Source organism: Carlito syrichta, unplaced genomic scaffold, assembly GCF_000164805.1.
Source record: "Carlito syrichta isolate Samal-C Ts95f unplaced genomic scaffold, Tarsius_syrichta-2.0.1 Scaffold308699, whole genome shotgun sequence".
NCBI lineage: Eukaryota > Metazoa > Chordata > Mammalia > Primates > Tarsiidae > Carlito > Carlito syrichta.
Window position 1 is genome coordinate 475,087 of NW_007252795.1, and position 21,977 is coordinate 497,063.

At 36.5% G+C, this 21,977-nt stretch overlaps 1 protein-coding gene across 2 annotated transcripts in view; it reads left to right on the forward strand.

Moving 5' to 3' along the window:
- The window catches only part of BAZ2B (bromodomain adjacent to zinc finger domain 2B), a 406,036-nt gene that overhangs the window by 339,476 nt on the left and 44,583 nt on the right, over positions 1-21,977 (forward strand). For both annotated transcript variants that reach the window (XM_021716325.1, XM_021716326.1), the window contains 5 exons: positions 11,150-11,290; positions 14,520-14,774; positions 15,750-15,964; positions 19,432-19,506; positions 20,314-20,557. In XM_021716325.1, the coding sequence (XP_021572000.1) occupies positions 11,150-11,290; positions 14,520-14,774; positions 15,750-15,964; positions 19,432-19,506; positions 20,314-20,557 (930 nt within the window). The remainder of the gene's footprint in view (positions 1-11,149; positions 11,291-14,519; positions 14,775-15,749; positions 15,965-19,431; positions 19,507-20,313; positions 20,558-21,977) is intronic.

Below are 21,977 nucleotides of genomic sequence, written 5' to 3' on the forward strand. Positions count from 1 at the left end.
CACGGAGACTAATTTCTTTCTTTCTGGAGAGATGGAACCTGAGGGAGCGATTAGTAACTCAGGAAAAAGACCTGAAAAATCCCTCAAGAGACAAGGTCTTCCTTACCCAGCTGTGTTTTTTACTAGGAAAAACAGAAAGAAGCAGGGCATGTCATTCTGGTTTTTCCTGACAGGGAGGAAAGCTAAAGAAGAAAGACTGAATAATCATAATAACCCAGAGGGCGTTATCTCCAGGCAAACTTGGATTTAGTAGAAGGGAAGAGCCAAGAAAGTAGTAAGAATAAGATCGTCTGAGGGAGTAAATGCCCAGGTGAAAGAGGTTTCCAAAAGATCCAAAAGACATGAACAAATCCCATTATTTTTTCATATTTGTGCACTGTAGCCTGGGGAGAGATGGGAAAAGCTGCTACATAGAGGTGGGTAAGATATGGATTGAGTGGAAGGTAGTAACCACAGGATAAAGAAAGCTAATCAAAATTATATATCCTAAGAATCCAGCAAAGCCCAAAACCACTTTTCAGAGGAAAAGGACATACCCTTGACTAAATAGAGTGATTCAGGTATGTTGTTTCCAGTAAAACTTAGAGATATCAGAAATCAGGTACAGCTCCCCCTTTCCTAGCTATCTTCATCCGGAGAAAAAAGAAACTAAGTAGAATATACAATAGTCACCCTTAAATCTGAAGTACTTAGAAGTATGAAAACAACAGATCAAGTGAGAAGAAACTAAAGGAAAATTAGCCTACATAGCTTGAAATAATGCCAGTTCTTCATAGGGCTGCCCACATTGAGGATAAGTATTTTGTTATTAAATGGCAAGGCCACCATTCTCAAATATTAAACCAAAATAAAGCAAATATGTGCATATATGCATAAAGTAAAAATTTCAGTCATAATTAAGGAACCTGGTTTCTCTGCTGTCATTGCTTTCTTTGGCACTCCCTGTCCAAAAAGGAGCCAGAGTGATCTTTTCAAAAAGTAAAGCAGATCCTATCCTGACACTATTCAGTGGTTTCTCATTGAAATAAGGTTTAAATTCTTCACCATGACATCATAGTCCCACATTCTCTGATCTTTGCGTAGTGTTCCAACTTTACCTCATACAGTGTGTTCTTTATATGCTATATTTCAGTCATGCTTATCTAATTATTATTCTTAAACAATGGGTCTGTACTATTGTTATACTTCGAACCAAATATTCAAGTGGTTCTTAATAGTTTTCCAGTCACCAATTAAATATTAACTTGTCAAAAAGACCTTCCTACCATACTAATTTTGCTTTTTCTTATACCTACCACATTCTGTCATCTTGTGTATTCTTTACTTGCTTATGGTCTGTTTCCTCTCAGATTGTAAGACCCATGCAGACAGGACCCTTGTCTATCTGGTTTACTGTTGCATCTCCAGTGTTTCGAATAGAACCAAGTGCATAGGTGCTTACAAAATTGTAATTGAATGAGTGAAAAGAATGAATGAGTTAAAATGAATGGTAGCTGTGGAACTAAGAAAACACATTAAGTACAAAACAAAATCATTAAAGTATGAGTACGTTATTATGTTTTCTATCTCTATAATTCTTTTTGTATAATAAAATCTTTTAATTTAATTTAATTTTACTCTAGTTGGTTTTTTTGTTTTTTTGGTTTTGTTTTTTTTGAGTTGGAGTCTCACTGTCGCCCAGACTGGAGTGCAGTGGCCGCTCCCGGCCACCGCAGCCTCGACCTGCTGAGCTCCGGCGATCCTTCCACCTCAGCCTTCCAAATAGCTGGAACTACAGGCGCGTGCTACTACGCCCGACTAATTTTTGATTTATTGTAGAGACGAGGTCTTGCCAAGTTGCCCAGGCGGGTCTCGAACCCGCGGGCTCAGGCAATCCACTCACCTCAGCCTCCCAAAGCGTGGGATTACAGGCTGAGCCACCGAGCCTGGCTGGTTTTTTTTTTTTTTTTATAAAGTCAAACATTCAAGGAAGTATTGTTGAAAATAACAATATAATACCATATGTCACAAATAATTCTTGATCAGAATGTTTGAAAGAATCTCATAAGTATAATTGAGTTCTTAAAAATGTTATCCTTTGATAACTGTAGACCCATAAACAGGACTCAAAGACTGGGTAATTTTATCAGTCATGTTAATTTTAAATTGTTTCTCTCTAATGAATGGTGCCTATAGATCTGTGATGAGCTAAGTATTAATTTCCTAAAGTTTCATGTGCTAAGCATTAGATACTATGGGAAAAACAAAAAAGATTTAAGATGCAGTTCATGTCAAAGAGATAAAACTGAACAGTGTAAACAGTTAAGCAAAAACCTTAAACTATATACCAGTCATAAATTTATAATCACTCTATATGTGTTTTTTACAGATGATCCAAACTTTTACCCAGTCTTTTATGTAAACTTGTATGTCAATATTAACAAAACATTCTGATATATACTTGTTCATTTCTTCTTCTTTTTTTTTTTTTGCTTTGGAGTCTCATTCCATCACCCAGGCTGGAGTGCAGTAGCATGCTCACGGCTACCCCAGCATCAACCCTCTGGACTCAGGCGATTCTTCTGCCTCAGTTTTACAAGTAGCTGGAACCATAGGCATGTGCTACCACACCCAGCTAAATGAGGTCTTGCCAAGTTGCCCAGGCTGTTCCCGAACCCATGGGCTCAAGCAATCCTATCACCTTGGCCTCCTAAATTGCTGGGATTACAGGCTTGAGCCACTACACCGATTTCCTCATTATTATTTAACCTGGGTGAAATGTACTAGTGAAGTGTCATTGATGGATTTATCTTGGCTTTTTATTCTTTTTTTTTTTTTTTGAGTTGGAGTCTCACTCTGTCGCCCAGACTGGAGTTCTATGGCCGCTCCCGGCCACCGCAGCCTCGACCTGCTGGGCTCCGGCAATCCTTCCACCTCTGAGTAGCTGGAACTACAGGTGCGCGCTACCACACCCGGCTCATTTTTTTTTTATTTATTGTAGAAATGAGGTCTCATTGCCCAGGCGGGTCTCGAACCCACAGGTTCAGGCAGTCCACTCACTGCAGCCTCCCAAAAGTACGGGATTACAGGCTGAGCCACCGAGCCCGGCTTGGCTTTATATTCTGCCACCTGTTACCTCCTAACAATAAGCCCAATCTAATTATCTTTTGTTATTGTCTATTTAAAGAATAAACTTTATTATAAAATGAAGGCCAGATGATACTTTTGCAGGAACAATTCAAAATTCTGAATTGGCTTATGTATAACTCTTGATTATAAACTTTAATACCTTTAGATCTTTATTAGACAGTGAAGAAAGAAAAATAAGGTAACAAAAATGCACATGTTATAAGTAGTGTTTAAGGAATGATGTTAAAAAAGCAAATTGCCTTTACCTTGTTAATTAAAAACCTCCTATGATATCTGAAATTGTTCCAAGAAACTCCTGCACCCATCAAAGTAAGGAGGTGACACACACTAATTGTGTGAGTTTCTGTACACTATACTGATCTTAACTCTTTGATTTAGTTTTACCTCAGTATATTTTTCACAGAAAAGAGATCCCAAATCTCTAGTGATTCTCAAGTTTAGAAATCTTAATTGTTATAGTTTTTCTTTTCATATAAATTAATAATTAGTTAACCATTTTCAGATTTATGTAAATTATCTTAATTGTATTGATTTTAAATGGCCATTAGTATGTATCCTAGTTATCAATATTTACATAAGACAGAATAGTCTTTAGCCTCATGAATATGACTTATTATTTCCTAGTATAATTTAAGTAATATGAATATATCCGCTTTCATTATTACTAATCACTAGAAACAAGGTTGGTTTAAGCAACATGAGAAAGTAACATTTAACTTAAAGTCTCCTGTTACAGTTATAAAAACTTTAAACTTATACCAGTCACAAATTTATACTCACTTTACTCATATTAACTGAATAATCAGCCATAGTAATTGCAATTGTATATTTTAAATGTCAGAGTCTTTTATATGTCTCCCCAAAGATCAATAAACCACAAAAGGTTCTTAAATATGCATCTATCACAGAATGACTGTGTCAGCACTTTAGGAGACAAAACCATAAAATGGAAGAACATATCAGGTTTCAGAAGTCATCTAATAAACAATCTGAAAGCAGGAAAAAAGCATAGTCCCCAAATGATTCAAGTCATGACAATATTTCATAATCCTATGTTTATGCCAGTCATTAGTGAAAAATAAAAAGTAAAATTGCACATGTAGACATATGTTAAGCAAACTCATTTTTCAGTTGAAGACATAGTAAATATGTTTAAATAATACTTATACACATGTACTTTATTTCAATTTTAAAATTAAAATGCCTTCAAAAACAAATGTTAAATTATTTTATATTAACTATTCGAAAGAATATTAAGTGTCATATGACAGAAGATTTTGGAAAGCATTGTTATTTAGATAATAAAAATCTCTATCTAACTCAAGAATTATTAACAATTTTGACCAGCTGCAGTGGCTCACGCCTGTAATCTCAACACTTTGGGAGGCCAAAGTCGGGGGGATTGCTTGAGCCCAGGAGTTCGAGATCAGTCTAGTTGACATAGCATGAAACCTCTTATCTACAAAAAAATTTTTAAAATTGGATGAGTATGGTACCATGCACCTGTACTCCTAGCTACTCAAGATGCTGAGGTGGATCACCAGAACCCAGGAAGTCGAGGCTCCTATGAGCTGTGGTCAGGTGACTGCACACTGTCCTGGGTAACAGAGTGAGATCCAGGCTCAAGAAAAAAAAAACTGGGCTCGGTGGCTCAGCCTGTAATCCCAACACTTTTAAGAGGTCGAGATGAGTGGATTACCTGAACCCATGGGTTTGAGACCAGCCTGGGCACCTTGGCGAGACCTCGTCTCTACAATAAATAAATTTTTTTAAAAAATTAGCCGGGCATGGTAGTGCACGCCTGGCTACTTGGAAGACTGAGGCGGAAGGGTCACCAGAGCCCAGCAGGTCAGTACTGGGGTGGGCATGAGCGTGACACTGCACTTCAGCCTGGGTGATGGAGTGAGACTCTAACTCCAAAAAAAAAAGAAAAAAAGAATTATTAACAATTTTCATTTTAATTTAGGAAACATATAACAGTAGCTATTCTGTATAATATTTAAAGACAGTTAATCTAAAGTAAGTACAAAATTTTTCATGTAGTACTTTGGTGGGTTTTAAGAAAATGTGATAACTGGAAGGTTTTATTCTTTTAAAATATTTCTATTTTATAACATATAATACAATAAGTACCTTTAGGGTTTCTTCAATTGTGGGATTCATGATTTTTTTTATTGTAACAAATTTAATTTTTATAACATTTTAAATGTAAAAATAACAGGCCATTAAAAAAAAACAACCTGATTGTTGTATTCATATTCAATATGTGATCCATAAAGCAGCATTTTTGTTCTTTATGTCTGTCTTCTATAAATGGCTTGTATTATTAATCTTATTTACACTTTTATTTTTTGTGCACCCTGAGGTATACCTGTGTCTCTTAAATTATATTTGTGTCTTGTAAATTTGAGTACAAGTTGCTGTCAAAAGAAATGTATTCTTCTAATTATGCCCAAAACAAACACGTAAGAGACCCAGTAGAATCATAAAATGCAAAACCATAGGCATCTTTATAACATCCTCTCTTAAAAATGGCCTGTTTTGCAATATTACAAGTTGTAAACTTACAATAACGAGTCATTCTGTACCACATTCATTGTTTGGTCTTTTAACTTGTATGTTTCTAAAATTGAATAAATTTATTCATATATTTGTTACTGTGCTATAAGACTTATAGAAATATTTATTTATACTTTATAGTCCCCAAAGTAATCTTTTCCTGTAAGTAAAAAAGCCTGATTTTTTTTTCATCCTATGTGTTTTAGACATTTTAGGATAATCTATATTTAACGTGTTTGCTATCAACAGAAGTTTCAACTTTGAAATGAAATTTTAACTAACTTTTTAACTAAGATACTAGTAAAATTTTGTTACAAAAATTTATTACTATAAATTATATTAAAAAGATGTTTTGTTATAAATGTCTTTTTTTTTTTTTTTTGAGTCAGTGTCTCACTCTGTTGCTCAGACTGGAGTGCAGTCGCATATTCACAACTATGTTGCCTCTACTTTCTGGGCTCAGGCAATCCTTCCAGCTCATCCTTGCAGGTAGCAAAGACTACCCCCACACCTGACTAATTTTTTAATTTATTGTAGAGACATGGTCTAGTCAAGTCGCCCAGGCTGGTCTTGAACTCCTGGACTCAGACAGTCCTCTCACCTCTGCCTCCCAAAGTGCTGGGATTACAGGCATGTGCCACTGTTGTTATAAATGTTTTATAATCCAAGGTCTACATTTATTTTAAGCATTTCAACATGCGGAAAACTGGGTGGGGATGGGAGGAAATAGAATAATATATTAGGATGAGGCATACTACTTTGTTTGTAATCATTTATAGTTAATCTAAAATATTCCTCTAGAACTATGTTTTGTAGTCTTTTGAAGGCAGTGTATGTTTATTGCCCTGTAATTTCATCAATTTTAAAATATTTTAACACTCCTTCATATTATATAGGTGTAATAAGTCTTATCTCTGGTAAATCAAAGATCTATTGTGAGCTGACTTTGGGAAATCAGAACGTCCTTTTGCAAAATCCTAATATTTGGCATGGAAACAAAACATTGAAATCAAATGTAGGATCAAATATGGCAGCTTAATGTGTCAAGAGAAGGCTTAGGTAAAAAGTGGATAAATATATTGTTCTTCCAAGCATTATATCTAGAAGAGAGGATGCTACACACATTTCCATGTCTTCATGCTTGGTCCAAAGTGCACTGCCACTTTAAACTTTAACTTCTAGAAAAATAGTCAAATAATAAATACATTTGGATGGGCACGGTGGCTCAAGCCTATAATCCCAGCACTTTGGGAGGCCGAGGTGAGTGGAATGCCTGAGCCCACAGGTTCGAGACCAGCCTGGGCAACTTGGCGAGACCTCGTCTCTACAATAAATAAAAAATTAGCCTGGCGTGGTAACACACACCTGTAGTTCTGGCTACTTGGAAGGCTGAGGCAGAAGGATTGCCTGAACCCAGCAGGTTGAGGCTGCCGTGGCCGGGATCATGCCACTGCACTCCAGCCTGGGGGACAGAGTGAGACTCCAACTCAAAAAAAAAAAAAAAAATACATTTAATTTTTATTTTGGAAGAGTCTGTTTGCAAACATATCAAATCACAATACATGGCATTAAAATAGCTAAGAAATTGTGTTGGAGTAGATGTTAGAAATATATTTTAGATATATTTACATTTCTAAATGTAATTTAAATATTCATAGTAAATGTGTTGAACTCCACTTTTGGATTCAAGGTTTGTACATATGAGGGATCCAAAAAAACCCTGGAATTCTGGGGGGGGAGAGCAAGCTCCTTGTAGTACGTACCTGCTTCCCCCGCTAAGCAAGTGTCCTAGGAGCCAATCGGCATTAGTGTACCAGCTAACGTTGTTGCAAGAGACTGTTTGATTTCAGGTAATTGGGGGGGGGGATTGTTTCAATGTAAATGGCCCATTTTGTGATGGATGATTTATGAGCACACCTGCTCAACTCACTGAGTGTTTAGCAGTTATTGACCAAAAACAACATGACCCCCGTACCCTACCCTCCCTATTCATCTGATCTCTCCCTAAGTGACTTTTTTTTTTTGTCTCCCTGGATGAAAAAAAAGTCCTCATAGGGAAACAAAAACAACAGAAGCACTAAAAGGCATAAAAAATAATAAGTTCAAAAATTGTTTTGAGCCGTGGAAAAAGTGTCTCAATAGGTGTATAGCATCAAACAGAGAGTACTTCGAAGGTAACTGAAGTTGGAACATGTGAGAACAAATACACAATTATCTTTTAAACCGGGTGCGGTGGCTCATGCCTGTAAACCCAGCACTTTGAGATACAGAGGTGAGAGGATTGCCTGAGCTCAAGGGCTCGAGACCAGCCTAAGTAATATGGTGAGACTTCGTCTGTACTATAAGCCATAAAATTACCGGGTGTCATAAAATTAGCCAAGTAGCTGGAACCGTGCCTGTGGTTCCAGCTCCTTGGAAGACTAAGATGGAAAGATCACCTGAGCCCAACAGGTCAAGGCTGCAGTGACTGTGAGCATGCTACTGAACTCCAACCTGGGCGACAGAGACTGACTCAAAAAAGAAAAAAAAAAGATAAATACACAATTTTTAAATAAATTCTGGTTTTTTGGTGTCCCCCTCATTCTGTAGCTGAAAATGAAAGACATCAATTATGTTTGTCCACATAGTAATATTTAAAATGAAGAAAAATTACCTATTGAATATGTTTAATGATCAGTACAGATGTTACCCTATCTTTATTTTTGTTGCATTTGGAGAATTAATCATTCATCACATTAATGCTGAAGTAATTTTATATGCCATGGCACACTGAATATATCCATTACAGTCACATAGCTGTTATATTTACAAATAAGAACAATATTCAGACCAGGGAGATTAGTGGGAAAGGAAAGTTGGGCTGATATGGGTTTGCAAGTCAGAGAAAGATAAAATCATTTAAAACTTTTTTGAGGTGTCCTGCAAATTGCACTGAATAGGTCCATGAGGAAACAGATGAATAAGTTAGCTTCTGCCCTCTAGAAGCAGCTCACACTCAAATGGGAGAGATCAACCTTAAACAAATAATTGTTACACAATGCAATAATTGCTATGTATAATAAGTTATATGAAAGCTCAATAATGAGAAGTGTTCGAATGTCTGAAGTAATTGTGGGGAGAATTAAAAATTGGTTTTCTACAAATTCTTGTGTGAAGGAGGAGAAGTCATGCATTCTATGTGGTGGGTATGACGTACACAAAAGGTACAATGTTGTAACTAAACAGGACCTAGGCGTGGGAAGCAGAGAAGGGTTAGCCAGGTTTTAACCTTACCCATCATGGCATTGTTGCTTCATCATCATAAATCATCTAAGTAAGAACTTCAAATGGGTTATATTGTCTTCTCCATATAGATGTGTCACATTATTGATAACCATGAGATATGAGACTAGAACTTATATGGAGCTAGATTGTAACTGGCTTTACGTGCCATTCTAAATATTCGTTGATAGCCAAGGGGACCTTGGAAGGTTCTCTGTGAGTCATTTTGTACAAGAACCACAGAATTTATATTAATTTTATACAACTTTTTTAAATTGAGAGACTCCACGTTTCCACTGAAGTATCCTATGATAACAGACCCACAAATTTGTAAGAGTTCTTGGAAATCTTTAGTTTATCCCAAATATTTATGTGGCTTTTACAGTCCATTCAATATTATAGTCATGACTTTTAAAATTGGATAAAAATTGAGTATCAACAGGTAAAATTGGTACTCCAAGAATATCATCCTTGCTTATCTTCTGAATGCATTCAGTGCATTCAGCAACTACTCAACCTGCAACCTACACTCCAGTCTTGAAACTACTAGCATTTTTTCAAACACATTGTGCTTTCTCTGCTTTCTGAGTACATGTTCTACCTTTCTCTGCTCTCTGAGTACATGTTCTGCCTCACTCCTCTCTTTCTCCCTGTTGGCCATTCCCTCTCACAGCTGTCAGGGCGTTCACTTACCAGTGGTAATTGAAATGGAGACGATTAGGATATGAGTAAAAATACTAAGAGTACAGAAAGCAATAAGTGTTATGTTAAAATTATAGTAAAGAGCTATGAGAAATAATAGAAATTGGTATTAGGGAGGAGGTAGGAGTGTTTAATTAGGATTTTGATATTCAGAATGGGAATAATGAGCTGCTTGATTGGAGTGAACCAATATGAAAAAGTAAGGAAACAAGCATTCATCCGGAATAGTGAATTCTAAATCTACATAGAATATAAAAGTGAAAGATGAAGCCGGGCTCGGTGGCTCAGCCTGTAATCCCGCGCCTTTGGGAGGCTGAGGTGAGTGGATTGCCTGAGCCCACGGGTTCGAGACCCGCCTGGGCAGCGAGACCTCATCTCTACAATAAATCAAAAAATCAGCCGGGCGTGGTAGCGCATGCCTGTAATTCCGGCTACTTGGAAGGCTGAGGTGGAAGGATCGCCGGAGCTCAGCAGGTCGAGGCTGCGGTGGCCGGGAGCGGCCACTGCACTCCAGTCTGGGCGACAGAGTGAGACTCCAACTCAAAAAAAAAAAAAAAAAAAAAAGGTGAAAGATGAGCTTGAGAAAGAAGAGAGTCTAGAGTCCAAAAGGAAAGACTTGGGCCTTACTTTGATAAAAAAATTGAAAGATTTTTAATCAAGGAAGAGGTATGGTCAGCCCTACAAAAATAAGCCAATCAGCAGTATATAGGATGTAAGAGATAGTAGGTTAGGATTATCTGATGATTCCACTGTTGATTCTCCTCCAAATAAATAAGAATTGTATTGAGGTTTGCCAACAAGTAATAATAATAGTATTATAATAGAAAATCTCTTAACTTCTTTCAACAAAAAGTCATTTCCTATAACTGGGAAACAAGATAGTTATTTCCATATTGTTACCATTACCAAAACATTTTTAATGCTTTGGAATTGCCTTCAAAATTGGTTTTACATTCTTTTAAGAGTCTCTATGGTGGTAAGTAATCTTGTTATTTCATCACAATGTGCTAAGATTAGCTAATTCGGTTTGAAAAAACTGCTTTTGCAACTTCAAGCATTGTACTACTTCTTCCCTGTGTAATCGCCCCTTTGCTTCCTGGAGTCATACAAAAATTTGTGTTAATATTAGTTAACTTTATTTTATAAAATATGTTATTACCCATGTGCATTTTAAATATTTGCTTTTATTAATGAGTAATTTATTCTTATAACTTGTCAAAAGACTGAACAAATTTTGAATCATAGTCTGGGTTGACTCTAAGTTGATATTAAATATATACAATGATAAGATTATTTTGAAATTCAAAGAGTAAAAGTAACAAAAAGTAAAATAAGTCATTGTTGCTATGTAATTCTTAGTTTATTCCTAAACTTCCTAAGATAATTCTGCTCATGGAAATAATACTTTGATCGCTTTTTAAAATTTAACTAAAGTTTTTTCAAACATATATATATATAATGATTAAGGAGAATATGTAAACATAATTTTCTTTTTAAGGAAAAAGAACGGTTGAAGCAAGAAAAACGTGATGAGAAAAGATTAAATAAAGAGCGTAAACTAGAGCAACGAAGATTAGAATTAGAAATGGCAAAGGAGCTCAAGAAGCCTAATGAAGACATGTGCTTAGCAGACCAAAAGGTAACTTAGGGATTATAGAAAGCATTTCATTGATAAGTTTAATGTTTCTAGTTTTTTCACCCGATTTCTTTACCAGAGCTGCCATTATGAAAGCCTTTCATTTTTAACTAATGCAACAAATTTCCAAGTCTAGGTCAATTTTCCTCTCCTGGCTAGCCACCAGTAAACCTCTCTGCAGCTCCTGTGCTGATAATAGCAGTTCTTAATATCTAAACGAAGCACTGCAAATCTTCTTTAATTTAAACAGAAATACTGCAGAAGTTGAAAAGGAATTATAAAAGTAGATAGCATTTCCACATTTCCTTTGTTCCTTCCCAGGTATCAGACAAAGGAAATTTAACTTCTCTCCATACCCCAGTAGATATTTAAATAAATTAGGATTTATAATCTGTAACTTCCTTCAGTGCCTTAGTAATGGTAGCCAGCCTTTATCAAACATGTTGATTACATGCCTGGCACTATGAAAAGCACTTACATGAATTCTCTAATTTAATCCTCCACGCACTCCTGTAGAGTTAGTGTGTATTCCCAGATGAGAAAACTGAAACTAAGTTAAGGAACTTTCCTAAAATTAAGCCACTAATAAATGACAATTTGGATTCAAACCCCAGTTTCTTTTTCTTTTTTTTTTCCGAGTTGGAGTCTCACTCCGTTGCCCAGGCTGGAGTGCAGTGTCACACTCATGGCCAGCCCAGTGTCGACCTGCTGGGCTCCAGCAGTCCTTCCATCTCAGCCTTCCAAGTAGCCAGAACGACAGGCATGTGCTACCACACCCGGCTAATTTTTTTTTTTTTTTTTTAATTGTAGAGCCAAGGTCTTGCCAAGTTGTCCGGGGTGGTCTCGAACCTGCAAGCTCAGGCAATCCACTCACCTCTGCTTCCCAAAGTGCTGGGATTACAGGCTGAGCCACCGAGCCCAGTCTAAACTGAAAGCCAAGAAACTGTGTCCACCCAAAGCACTTCACATGTGTTTTTTCTCCTATGGTGCTTCACAGATATGTAATATTACTAAAATACATAAAAGTATAAATTTAGAAAGATCACAGTAATCTTGGCAACCAGTATGATTTCACATACTTTTGAGAATAAATCTATTGTGTTTTGGCCATAGTTAAGAATATGGTACTACCGGGCATGTTGGCTCACGCCTGTAATCCCAGCAGTTTGGGAGGCAGAGGGAAGAGGATTGCCTGAGCCCACAGGCTCGAGACCTGTCTGAGCAACACGATGAGACCTTGTCTCTACAATAAATTTTTTAAAAAATTAGCTGGGCATGGTGGCTCTCACCCGTAGTTCCAGCTACATGGAAGGCTGAAGAGAAAGGATTGCCTGAGCCCAGCAGGTTGAGGCTACAGTGGCTGTGAGCTTGCCACTGCACCCCAACCTAGGTGATAGAGTAAGACTCCAACTTCAAAAAAATTTAGTACTTCTAGAATATTATATCAGTAGCACATATTATCTGTTCCACAATACTGTTCCATAATATATTATTATATCTGATCAGTAGCATCTGTATTTAGTTATATGCCATGTTCATCTGATATACAAACAGTGATGATCTCTTGATGTTTTCTAAAGTGCTTAAAGCAAATGTTTAGGACCCTAAATGGGATTAAATGATATTAATATTTTATATATTTACTTAGCATAAATGCTTCTCAATATAAATGAAGGTATACTTACTAGTTTTAGTCATTGGTATCTTTACATTTTCCTAGGCACAGAAGGGGAATATAATAAGTTTGTTAACACATTTAATAAGCTCATAGTGATCAAGTTTTTGTAATCCTCAATGAGTTTTATTTTCTTGCATCTTTTATTTTCATTTAAATTCATATGTAATATATCAAATATATAAGTTTATTTTAAGCCATACTTTTATTAGCTTTCTTATATAAATTTTTTAAATTATACAGAAATGTGTATGTCTCATGTTGTTTGAGAAAAAGAGAGACTCGGAATTAACTGGTTTTCAAATGGAGTATAAAAGATTTGTATGGTATAAGCTATTATCTATAGTTTTGTATTTCTACACAATGTTAATAGAAGTCGTCTTTGGTACTAATCAGCAAGTATAGGGTGGAGGAATATTTTTGAATAAGGACCAATTCAGATAAATAGACATATTTGTAAGTCACCTTTTTTCCAGTTAAAATTTAAAGTAGTTTTTAGCCAGGTGTGGTGACTCACGACCATAACCCTAGCACTTTGGGAGGCCAAGAGGATTGCCTGAGCCTAGAAGTTCAAGACCAGCCTGGGCAAATGACAAGACCCCATCTCTACAATAAGTAAAGAATATTAGCCAGGCATGATGGTGCACACCTGTAGTCCCAGCTCCTTGGAAGACTGAGGTGTGAAATATTACCTGAGCCCAGGAGGTTAAGGCTGTGTTAGCTGTGATCATGCCACTGCACACAAACTTGAGCAACAGAGTAAGACCGTGACTCAAAAAAAAAAAAAATGGAGTATTTTTAAAAATTTGATCCATGAGCAAAAATATTTTTAATGTATTGAATTTTTTTAATGTGTATGACAACTTGTACTGCAATTTGGTCATTAAAATGTTAATATGTGAACATATCTGAGAAGTAGCCACAGAGACAGCTTTTTGATTTTAATACTGAAACTCACATTAATGTTTTGCTAAGTACAGGAAAACCTGAAGACCTTTCATTATAACTGGGTTCATATTCAGGATCATGGTTTTTGATCATGTGAACCTAGTAACTTATCTGCATTCATTAGCCACAGATGGCACCACTTTCTCCAATCGTGGAGCTCACAGATGCATGCTGTTAGTTTCTGAGCTACCAAAAAATGTGAATTATAAATATCTCCATCATTAGTCAAAGTCAGCACACATCCCTATTAAGTATGTCCATGGTAAAGTAGTTTTGAAATATTTTTTCTTATGCTATTTAATATTTGTTCCAGTTGTATAATCAATATTTTCTCAACATGTAAATTAATTAAAATTAGTGTCTCTTTTGCAGAGATCTAAGTTTATATTGAATTCAACCAAAATTTATTTATGGTAACTTACGAGTATGTTCAAGACACTGTGCTTAGTACCATGAGGGTTACAGAAATGCCCCCTGGGAATTTACCATTCCAAAAGAAAATCTCTGGTACAATACAAGAGAAAAAAAGATAGCAGTTGTTTTACTTCGGAAGATACAAACTCATGGCTTTTGAAATTGCATTTTATTTATATATTATTTTATTTCCAGCCTTTGCCAGAGTTGCCTCGTATTCCAGGACTTGTTCTCTCTGGAAGTACATTTTCAGACTGTCTCATGGTGGTGCAGTTCTTACGAAACTTTGGTAAAGTTTTGGGCTTTGATGTGAATATTGATGTTCCAAACCTGAGTGTTCTTCAAGAGGGATTGCTAAATATAGGGGACAGCATGGGTGAAGTACAAGACTTGCTTGTGAGGCTCCTCTCAGCTGCTGTATGTGATCCAGGTCTAATTACAGGATACAAGGTAAAAAAAAAAAAAAAAAAAAAACGCAAAATATTTTTTAAAATATGTAAATTTATACTGTCAGTGCATTGATAGCTAGCTTTAGCATATTAGCAGAAGATTGTGTATGCTGATCTAATTTTTCTACGTGTCTAACAAAGTTAAATATTGATTTGTGTCAAGCTACACTTGGTACAGGCATAGAAAAACCCAGTTATAAAGCTTAAGGAATGTACATTGTCCTCAACTTACTCTCTTTTTCTCTAGCTGTAGGCAAAGACCAAGTTGATTTAAGGAAATACCCAAATGGTATTCATCAAAAACAGTGAATTCATAATTCATAAGGCAATTAGAACTTGTGTGTGCCTTCTGAAATTATACTTTGTTCTCTCTCAATCACGGTGGTTAACTGAGGCTAATCAAGCCAACTCCAGACAAGCATGTTAAGACTGTGCTGCTCAGTGGATACTCAAGAAGTTCAAATTTATCTTAATTCCAATTAAGATACACATTTCAGCCAGCTTTGCACTGGGTTTTATTATAGAGAGAAAAGTTTCTAGATGCACCTATTTTTCCTCCATCTTCTCCCTGTTCATTCAGCGTAGCAGGTGATAAAACCTTTGATACTCTAAAGCTCAAAAATACAATAATAATAATGCTTTTGAAACTCTCTACCCCGCCATTACTGATCAGATGTCTAGATAAAACCTGGTAACAGCTTGGGATAGTTTCTGTAGTCAGAGAAAACTTGATCAATGAGTAGTCATATTCTTCTCGCTGCCTGACTTTAAACTAGGGTTTTGAAGAGAGAACAAAAAAATAAAAAGTACTTGAATATTTGTCATCCATTGCCTGTTTGCATGTCTACTTCATCAAAAATGTGAATAAGACCCCGTCAGTAATATCTAGAACACATAATATAAGTATTTTTAATCTTATTGTTTTTATTTTATACATGGTTATGATTAAAACTGATAAAAATGCCAAATTTTATAGGCTAAAACAGCTCTTGGAGAACATTTGCTGAATGTTGGTGTGAATCGAGACAATGTTTCCGAGATTTTACAGATTTTTATGGAAGCCCACTGTGGACAAACTGAGCTTACTGAAAGCCTGAAGACCAAAGCTTTTCAGGCCCACACTCCAGCTCAGAAAGCTTCAGTCCTGGCTTTCCTGATCAATGAACTGGCATGCAGCAAGAGTGTGGTGAGGTGAGCATGTGCCCATGCTTTTCTGTGATTTTTTTCTGTTTTGAATTTATCTAGTCACAAAATAATACAAATACAAAATTTGGAAGTTACAGACTAGCACAAAGAATAAAATTAAAATTACACTTATCTTACCATCTACAGATGACCACTAATATCATTTGAATATATTTCTTTGTGGTGTATTTTTTAAAAATTTGGATCAGCCGGGCTCGGTGGCTCAGCCTATAATCCCACGCCTTTGGGAGGCTGAGGTGAGTGGATTGCCTGAGCCCGCGAGTTCGAGACCCGCCTGGGCAGCGAGACCTCATCTCTACAATAAATCAAAAAATCAGCCGGGCGTGGTAGCGCGCGCCTGTAATTCCGGCTACTCGGCAGGCTGAGGCGGAAGGATCGCCGGAGCCCAGCAGGTCGAGGCTGCGGTGGCCGGGAGTGGCCACTGCACTCCAGTCTGGGCAACAGAGTAAGACTCCAACTCAAAAAAAAAAAAAAAAAAATTTTTTTTGGATCATATTGTCTGTAAGCAAGCTGTGGTCTTTTGTGGTCATACTGTCTATAAGTAAGCTGCGGTCACCTGTTTTGTTTAATAATTTTGTTAATTGTTGGCTGGATGCGGTGACTCACATCTATAATCCCAGTACTTTGGGAGGTGGAGGTGAGAGGATTACCAGAGCCCAGGGGTTCGAAAACAGCCTGGGCAACTTGGCAAGACCTTGTCTCTACAATAAATCAAAAAATTAGCCAGGCATGGTGGCATGTGCCTGTGGTTCCAGCTATTTGAAAGGCTGAAGTGGAAGGGTCAACTGAGCCCTGCAGGTTAAGGTTGTGGTGACGGTGAGCATGCCACTGCACTCTAGCCTAGGTGACAGTGAGACTCCAACTCAAAAATAATAATGCTAATAATTTTATTAATGCTAATAATTTTATTAATTATATACGAGAATTTTTTTTTTTTTTTTTTACTTGCTATGGTACCAGCATGTAATGTCATTACAAGAATCCAAAATTTTTCTTTCCTTGACATCTTTCAAGGACAAATGACTACCTGATTTTGCTTAGTAGCCATTCATAGAATTATCTGGCCTATTATTTATTTTATTACATACTAACACAACCTTAGAGTATTAATTTATCAGTGTATTAATTTTTATATTACTAAAGGTATTTCTTCTTATTTAAGAGTCAAAGTAGGTCCTCCACCCTAGTATTTGTTGCTAATGTACTCTAGTATTTCAAGATTTGTGAACAAATTCATGTTCATTTTGTCCTTGCTATTCATTATTTTACAGATTTTGATTGTTACTTTTAGTCCTTTAACTTTTTAGAAAAAAGAATCAATCTGAATATTGAGTCATACATTTCTTTCTTTTCTTTTCTTTTCTTTTTTTTCCAGTTGGGGATATCACTCTTGTCAACCCGGCTGGAGTACAGGGGCATAATCATGGCTTACCACAGCCTTGACCTCATGGGCTCAGGCAGTCCTTCCACCTGAGCCTCCTGAGTAGCTAAGACTGCGCACACACACACTACTACACTTGGCTTATTTTTTTAATTTTTTGTGTATGGAGATGAGGTCTCCCTATGTTGCCTAGGCTGGTCTGGAACTCCTGGGCCCAAGCAATCCTTTCTCCTTGGCCTCCTAAAGTACTAGGATTATAAGCATAAGCCACTGCGCCTGGCTGAGTTATATATTTCTACACTTGAGGTATTACTATCACCAGATATCATACTATTCCTATTCTTAGTTTCTGTTTGGGTATTTATAAACACAACTCAGATTGATATTGTATGTACATATATGTGTGTGTGTGTGTGTGTGTGTTCTTATGTAAATATCCATGTGTGTTCTGATTTTCTACTTTGAGTTTATATAACATCTTAAATATATGCAACAAAACTTGGAGTGCTATCTTTCTAAGGCAATTGGTAGATAGTCTTTCTTGGTTTAAGATGGAAACCATCGTGAATTTTCTAATGATAATGTTTTTTGTTTTGTTTTTTAACTTTTAAATCTTTTTATTTTAAAATTGGGGTACAATTCAGGGTTAGGTATACAAATATTCATTGTACCAGTACTCTTGTTGATGAGGTGTGTCCCCCCCGCACAGTTTCCTGCTACTATCAATCCTTTTCTTATAACATTACAGTAGTTGTTCATGGTCCACTTATGAGTGAGAAGATATGATACTCAGTTCTCTGATTCTGTGAAATATCACTCAGTATTATAGACTCTAATTCCCTCCAGGTTGCTGCAAAGTTCATGATTTTGTTCTTCTTTATGACTGCGTAATATCCATTGTGTATATGTACTGCATTTTTTTAATTCAGTTCTCTTTTGATGGGCAGCACAGTTGGTTCCATGTTCTTGCTATTGTGAACAAGGCTGCGATAAACATACATGTGCAGGTGTCTTTTTTACAGAGTGATTTGAGTTCTTCCAGATATATTCCCAGTAGGGGGATAGCAGGGTCATAGTGGAAGGTCGATTTTTAGAACTTTAAGGAATTGCCACACTGATTTCCACAGAGGCTGTACTAGTTTACACTCCCACCAACAGTGTAGAAGTGTTCCCTTTTCACCACATTCTCCACCATCTGTTATTTTTTGAGTTATTGATGATGGCCATTCTGATTGGAGTTAGGTGGTATCTCAGTGTAGTTTTAATTTGCATCTCCTTGATGACTAGTGAGGCTGAACATTTTTTCATGTATCTGTTGGCTGCTTGTATGTCTTCTTTTGAGAACTGTCTATTCATATCTTTTGCCCACTTTGTAATGGGGCTGTCTGTTTTTTTCTTTTCAGCACGTTTGAGTTCCTTGTAGATCCTAGATGTTAGGCCTTTGTCAGACATGGAATTGGCAAATATTTTTTCCCAGTCTGTAGGCTGTCTCCTTACTTTCTTGATGGTTTCTTTGGCTTTGCGGACACTTGTCAGTTTGATGTGGTCCCACTTGTCTATCTTATCTCTTCTGGCCAGGGCATTTCGGGTTTTGCTCAGGAATTGGTTGCCAGTTCCAACTTCCCTAAGGGTGTCTCCTGCATTTTCTAAGGTTCTTATAGTTTGAGGTTTTATGTTTAGGTCTGTGATCCATTTAGAGTTAATTTTTGTGTATGGAAATAGATAGGGGTCCTGTTTTAAACTTCTGCATGTGATCAGCCAGTTTTTCCAACACCGTTTCTGCATAGGTTCTCGTCTCTCCAGAGATTGGTGGTGGAGGCTTTGTTGAAGATAAGTTGGTTGAGAAATTGAGGTTTTGCTCTAATGCTAATATTATATCCAATGAAGAAATTATTACTTTTCAAGATATATGTGCATGCATGTATAAACACATACATACATGTATGTATATATACGCAAGGTCAATTGTATCATTTTTACTTACAAAAAATGCATTAATTTACATACCAATGTGTAATGCATTACCTAAATGGATTAATTTATATATTCTAATAAATTTTTGCATTGGCAGTGAAATCGACAAGAATATTGATTACATGTCAAACTTGAGGAGAGATAAATGGGTGGTAGAAGGTAAACTCCGCAAGTAAGTTCTATTTTAGTAAAATTAATATACTGTTTTCTTTTTGTACAAGTCCCCAGTAAAACATATGAATTGGAAAGAAAGAATTTAAACTTTCATTGTCTAAAGAAAAAGGAGTGCTTAGTTTACATGGGATATGAAATTAACAAAACTCAGGGCCAGAATTTGTAATGGATAAAAGATATAATGAGATTCATTCAGCTTGTATGCTTCAGGCTTAGAAAAAAAATCACTTTTTCTTTTTTCTTTCAAGCAAGTCAAGCAATTACATTTTCTAAGATTGTTGTTGGTATCGGGTTGCCTTTATCACAAACAGAATCTGTTTGGACCTACCACTTTTTTTCTCAATTACTTTCTAATTAAAACCTGCTTTTGCATATTCTAAGAAAATTTATTCAACATTAAAAATTATCTATCTGCCAGAAAATATCATACAAAGATAACTCAACTGCTATGTTAAGGGGATAGTTTCCTTGCAGTAATTTGAATTGAAATCTATTCAATCAGATAGAATGGGATCAGAAATTATCACTTGGCCATTGTTAGAATTCATCTTTTCAGCTTTCATTTTTTTTTTATATTTCCTAATTCCAGAGAGATATCCAGAATAACTCATGAAAGTTAATACATTCTGTAATTTATACAAGCATTTTAAAAATATCCTTAATTCTAATTTTCATTGACATTGATATATTGCATACCGTGAAAGAAGTGCTGGAAATAATGTTTGCTTAAAACTCATGTTTTGCTCTTTAAAAAGTATAGTGAAAAGCCATTTATTTCATTTAATCATTGTTGTAATATTCCAAGGCTCAGAATCATTCATGCTAAGAAAACAGGCAAAAGAGACACTTCAGGCGGCATTGACCTTGGAGAAGAGCAACATCCCTTGGGTACACCCACTCCAGGGCGAAAACGAAGAAGGAAGGGAGGAGACAGTGATGACGATGATGATGATGATGATGACAGTGATGACCAAGCTGATGAAGATGATGAGGATGAAGAAGATAAAGAAGACAAAAAAGGAAAGAAGACTGATATCTGTGAAGATGAGGTAATCAAAATTTAAGTTGGTTTTAAGATAGATGACTAGAACTGTATAACTTATTAAAAAACAGCAGAATTTGAAGTGGAATAGGTTTGAATTTGAATTCAATTTTGACACTTACTTGCCTTAGTTTCTTCATCTGAAAAATGAATATTATAATATTTATCTCATAAGGTTTTTTATGGTGGTCATATAAATATTGGATAGACTTCCTATACATAAAAAGCACTTAGATTAAATAAAAGAAGTTGTGGTTTATACATATATATATATAATTACTTGAAAATTCTCCAGAGTTATGCAGGTTAATTTCAGGTATTCTCTTTCATTGGCATACTTTGTTACATTTGTACAGTGCTTCACGTCTTTAAAGATGTCAGGTTTAGTGAAAATGATGTCTTTTTCAAACACCAATTATTATTTCTCTAGTTCTAGAAACTTTTAATCAAAGATGAATAAGACACTGAAAGTCCCCTTCTCAATTTACAGTCTCAATGAGGAAGATTAGCAAAAAGAAAATGTAATATGTTAACTGCTTAGATAAGGATATTTATAATACAATGTGCTAGGAAGGGCATTTAGATTTTCTGAGAAATAAAGTTTCTGGATCCTTTCTCCGAGGCTACAAACTGGGCTGAATGTTAACCTGGGGACAAATTTAAGAAGAATGTTCTAGGCTAAGAAAATAGCATGATCGCAGGGCTTGGTGGCTCAGCCTGTAATCCCGTGCCTTTGGGAGGCTGAGGTGAGTAGATTGCCTGAACCCTCAAGTTCGAGACCCGCCTTGGCAACTTGACAAGGACAATAAATCAAAAAATTAGCCGGGTGTGGTAGCGCACACCTGTAGTTCTAGCTACTTGGAAGTCTGAGGCGGAAGGATCGCTGGAGCCCAGCAGGTGAGGCTGCGGTGGCCGGGAGCGGCCACTGCACTCCAGTCTGAGCAACAGAGAGAGACTCCAACTCAAAAAAAAAAAAGGAAAAGAAAATAGCATGAGCAAGGGCACAGAACCATGAAACCACAATGTGTTTAAAGAAATTACAGGTGCTTCAGTGTTACTGGAGAGTCTCATACACAACAATGATGAACCAGAATTTTTATAGTGATAGGAAGCCATTGAAGGGCTATAATAAACAGAGAATGACGTGGTCATTCGTGACTCGTTCTGGCGACTGAGAAGATTGAAATAAAGTAGGGGCTGGGCTTGGTGGCTCAACCTGTTATCCCAGCATTTGGGGAGGCCAGGGTGAGTGCATTGCCTGAGCCCCCCACGGGTTCAAGATCAGCCTGGGCAACTTGGTGAGCCCTCATCTCTACAATAAATAAAATTTTAAAAAATTAGCCAGGTGTGGTAGTACGTGCCTATAGTTCTGGCTACTAGGAGAGGCAGAAGGATTACTGGAGCCCAGCAGGTTGACACTAGGGTGG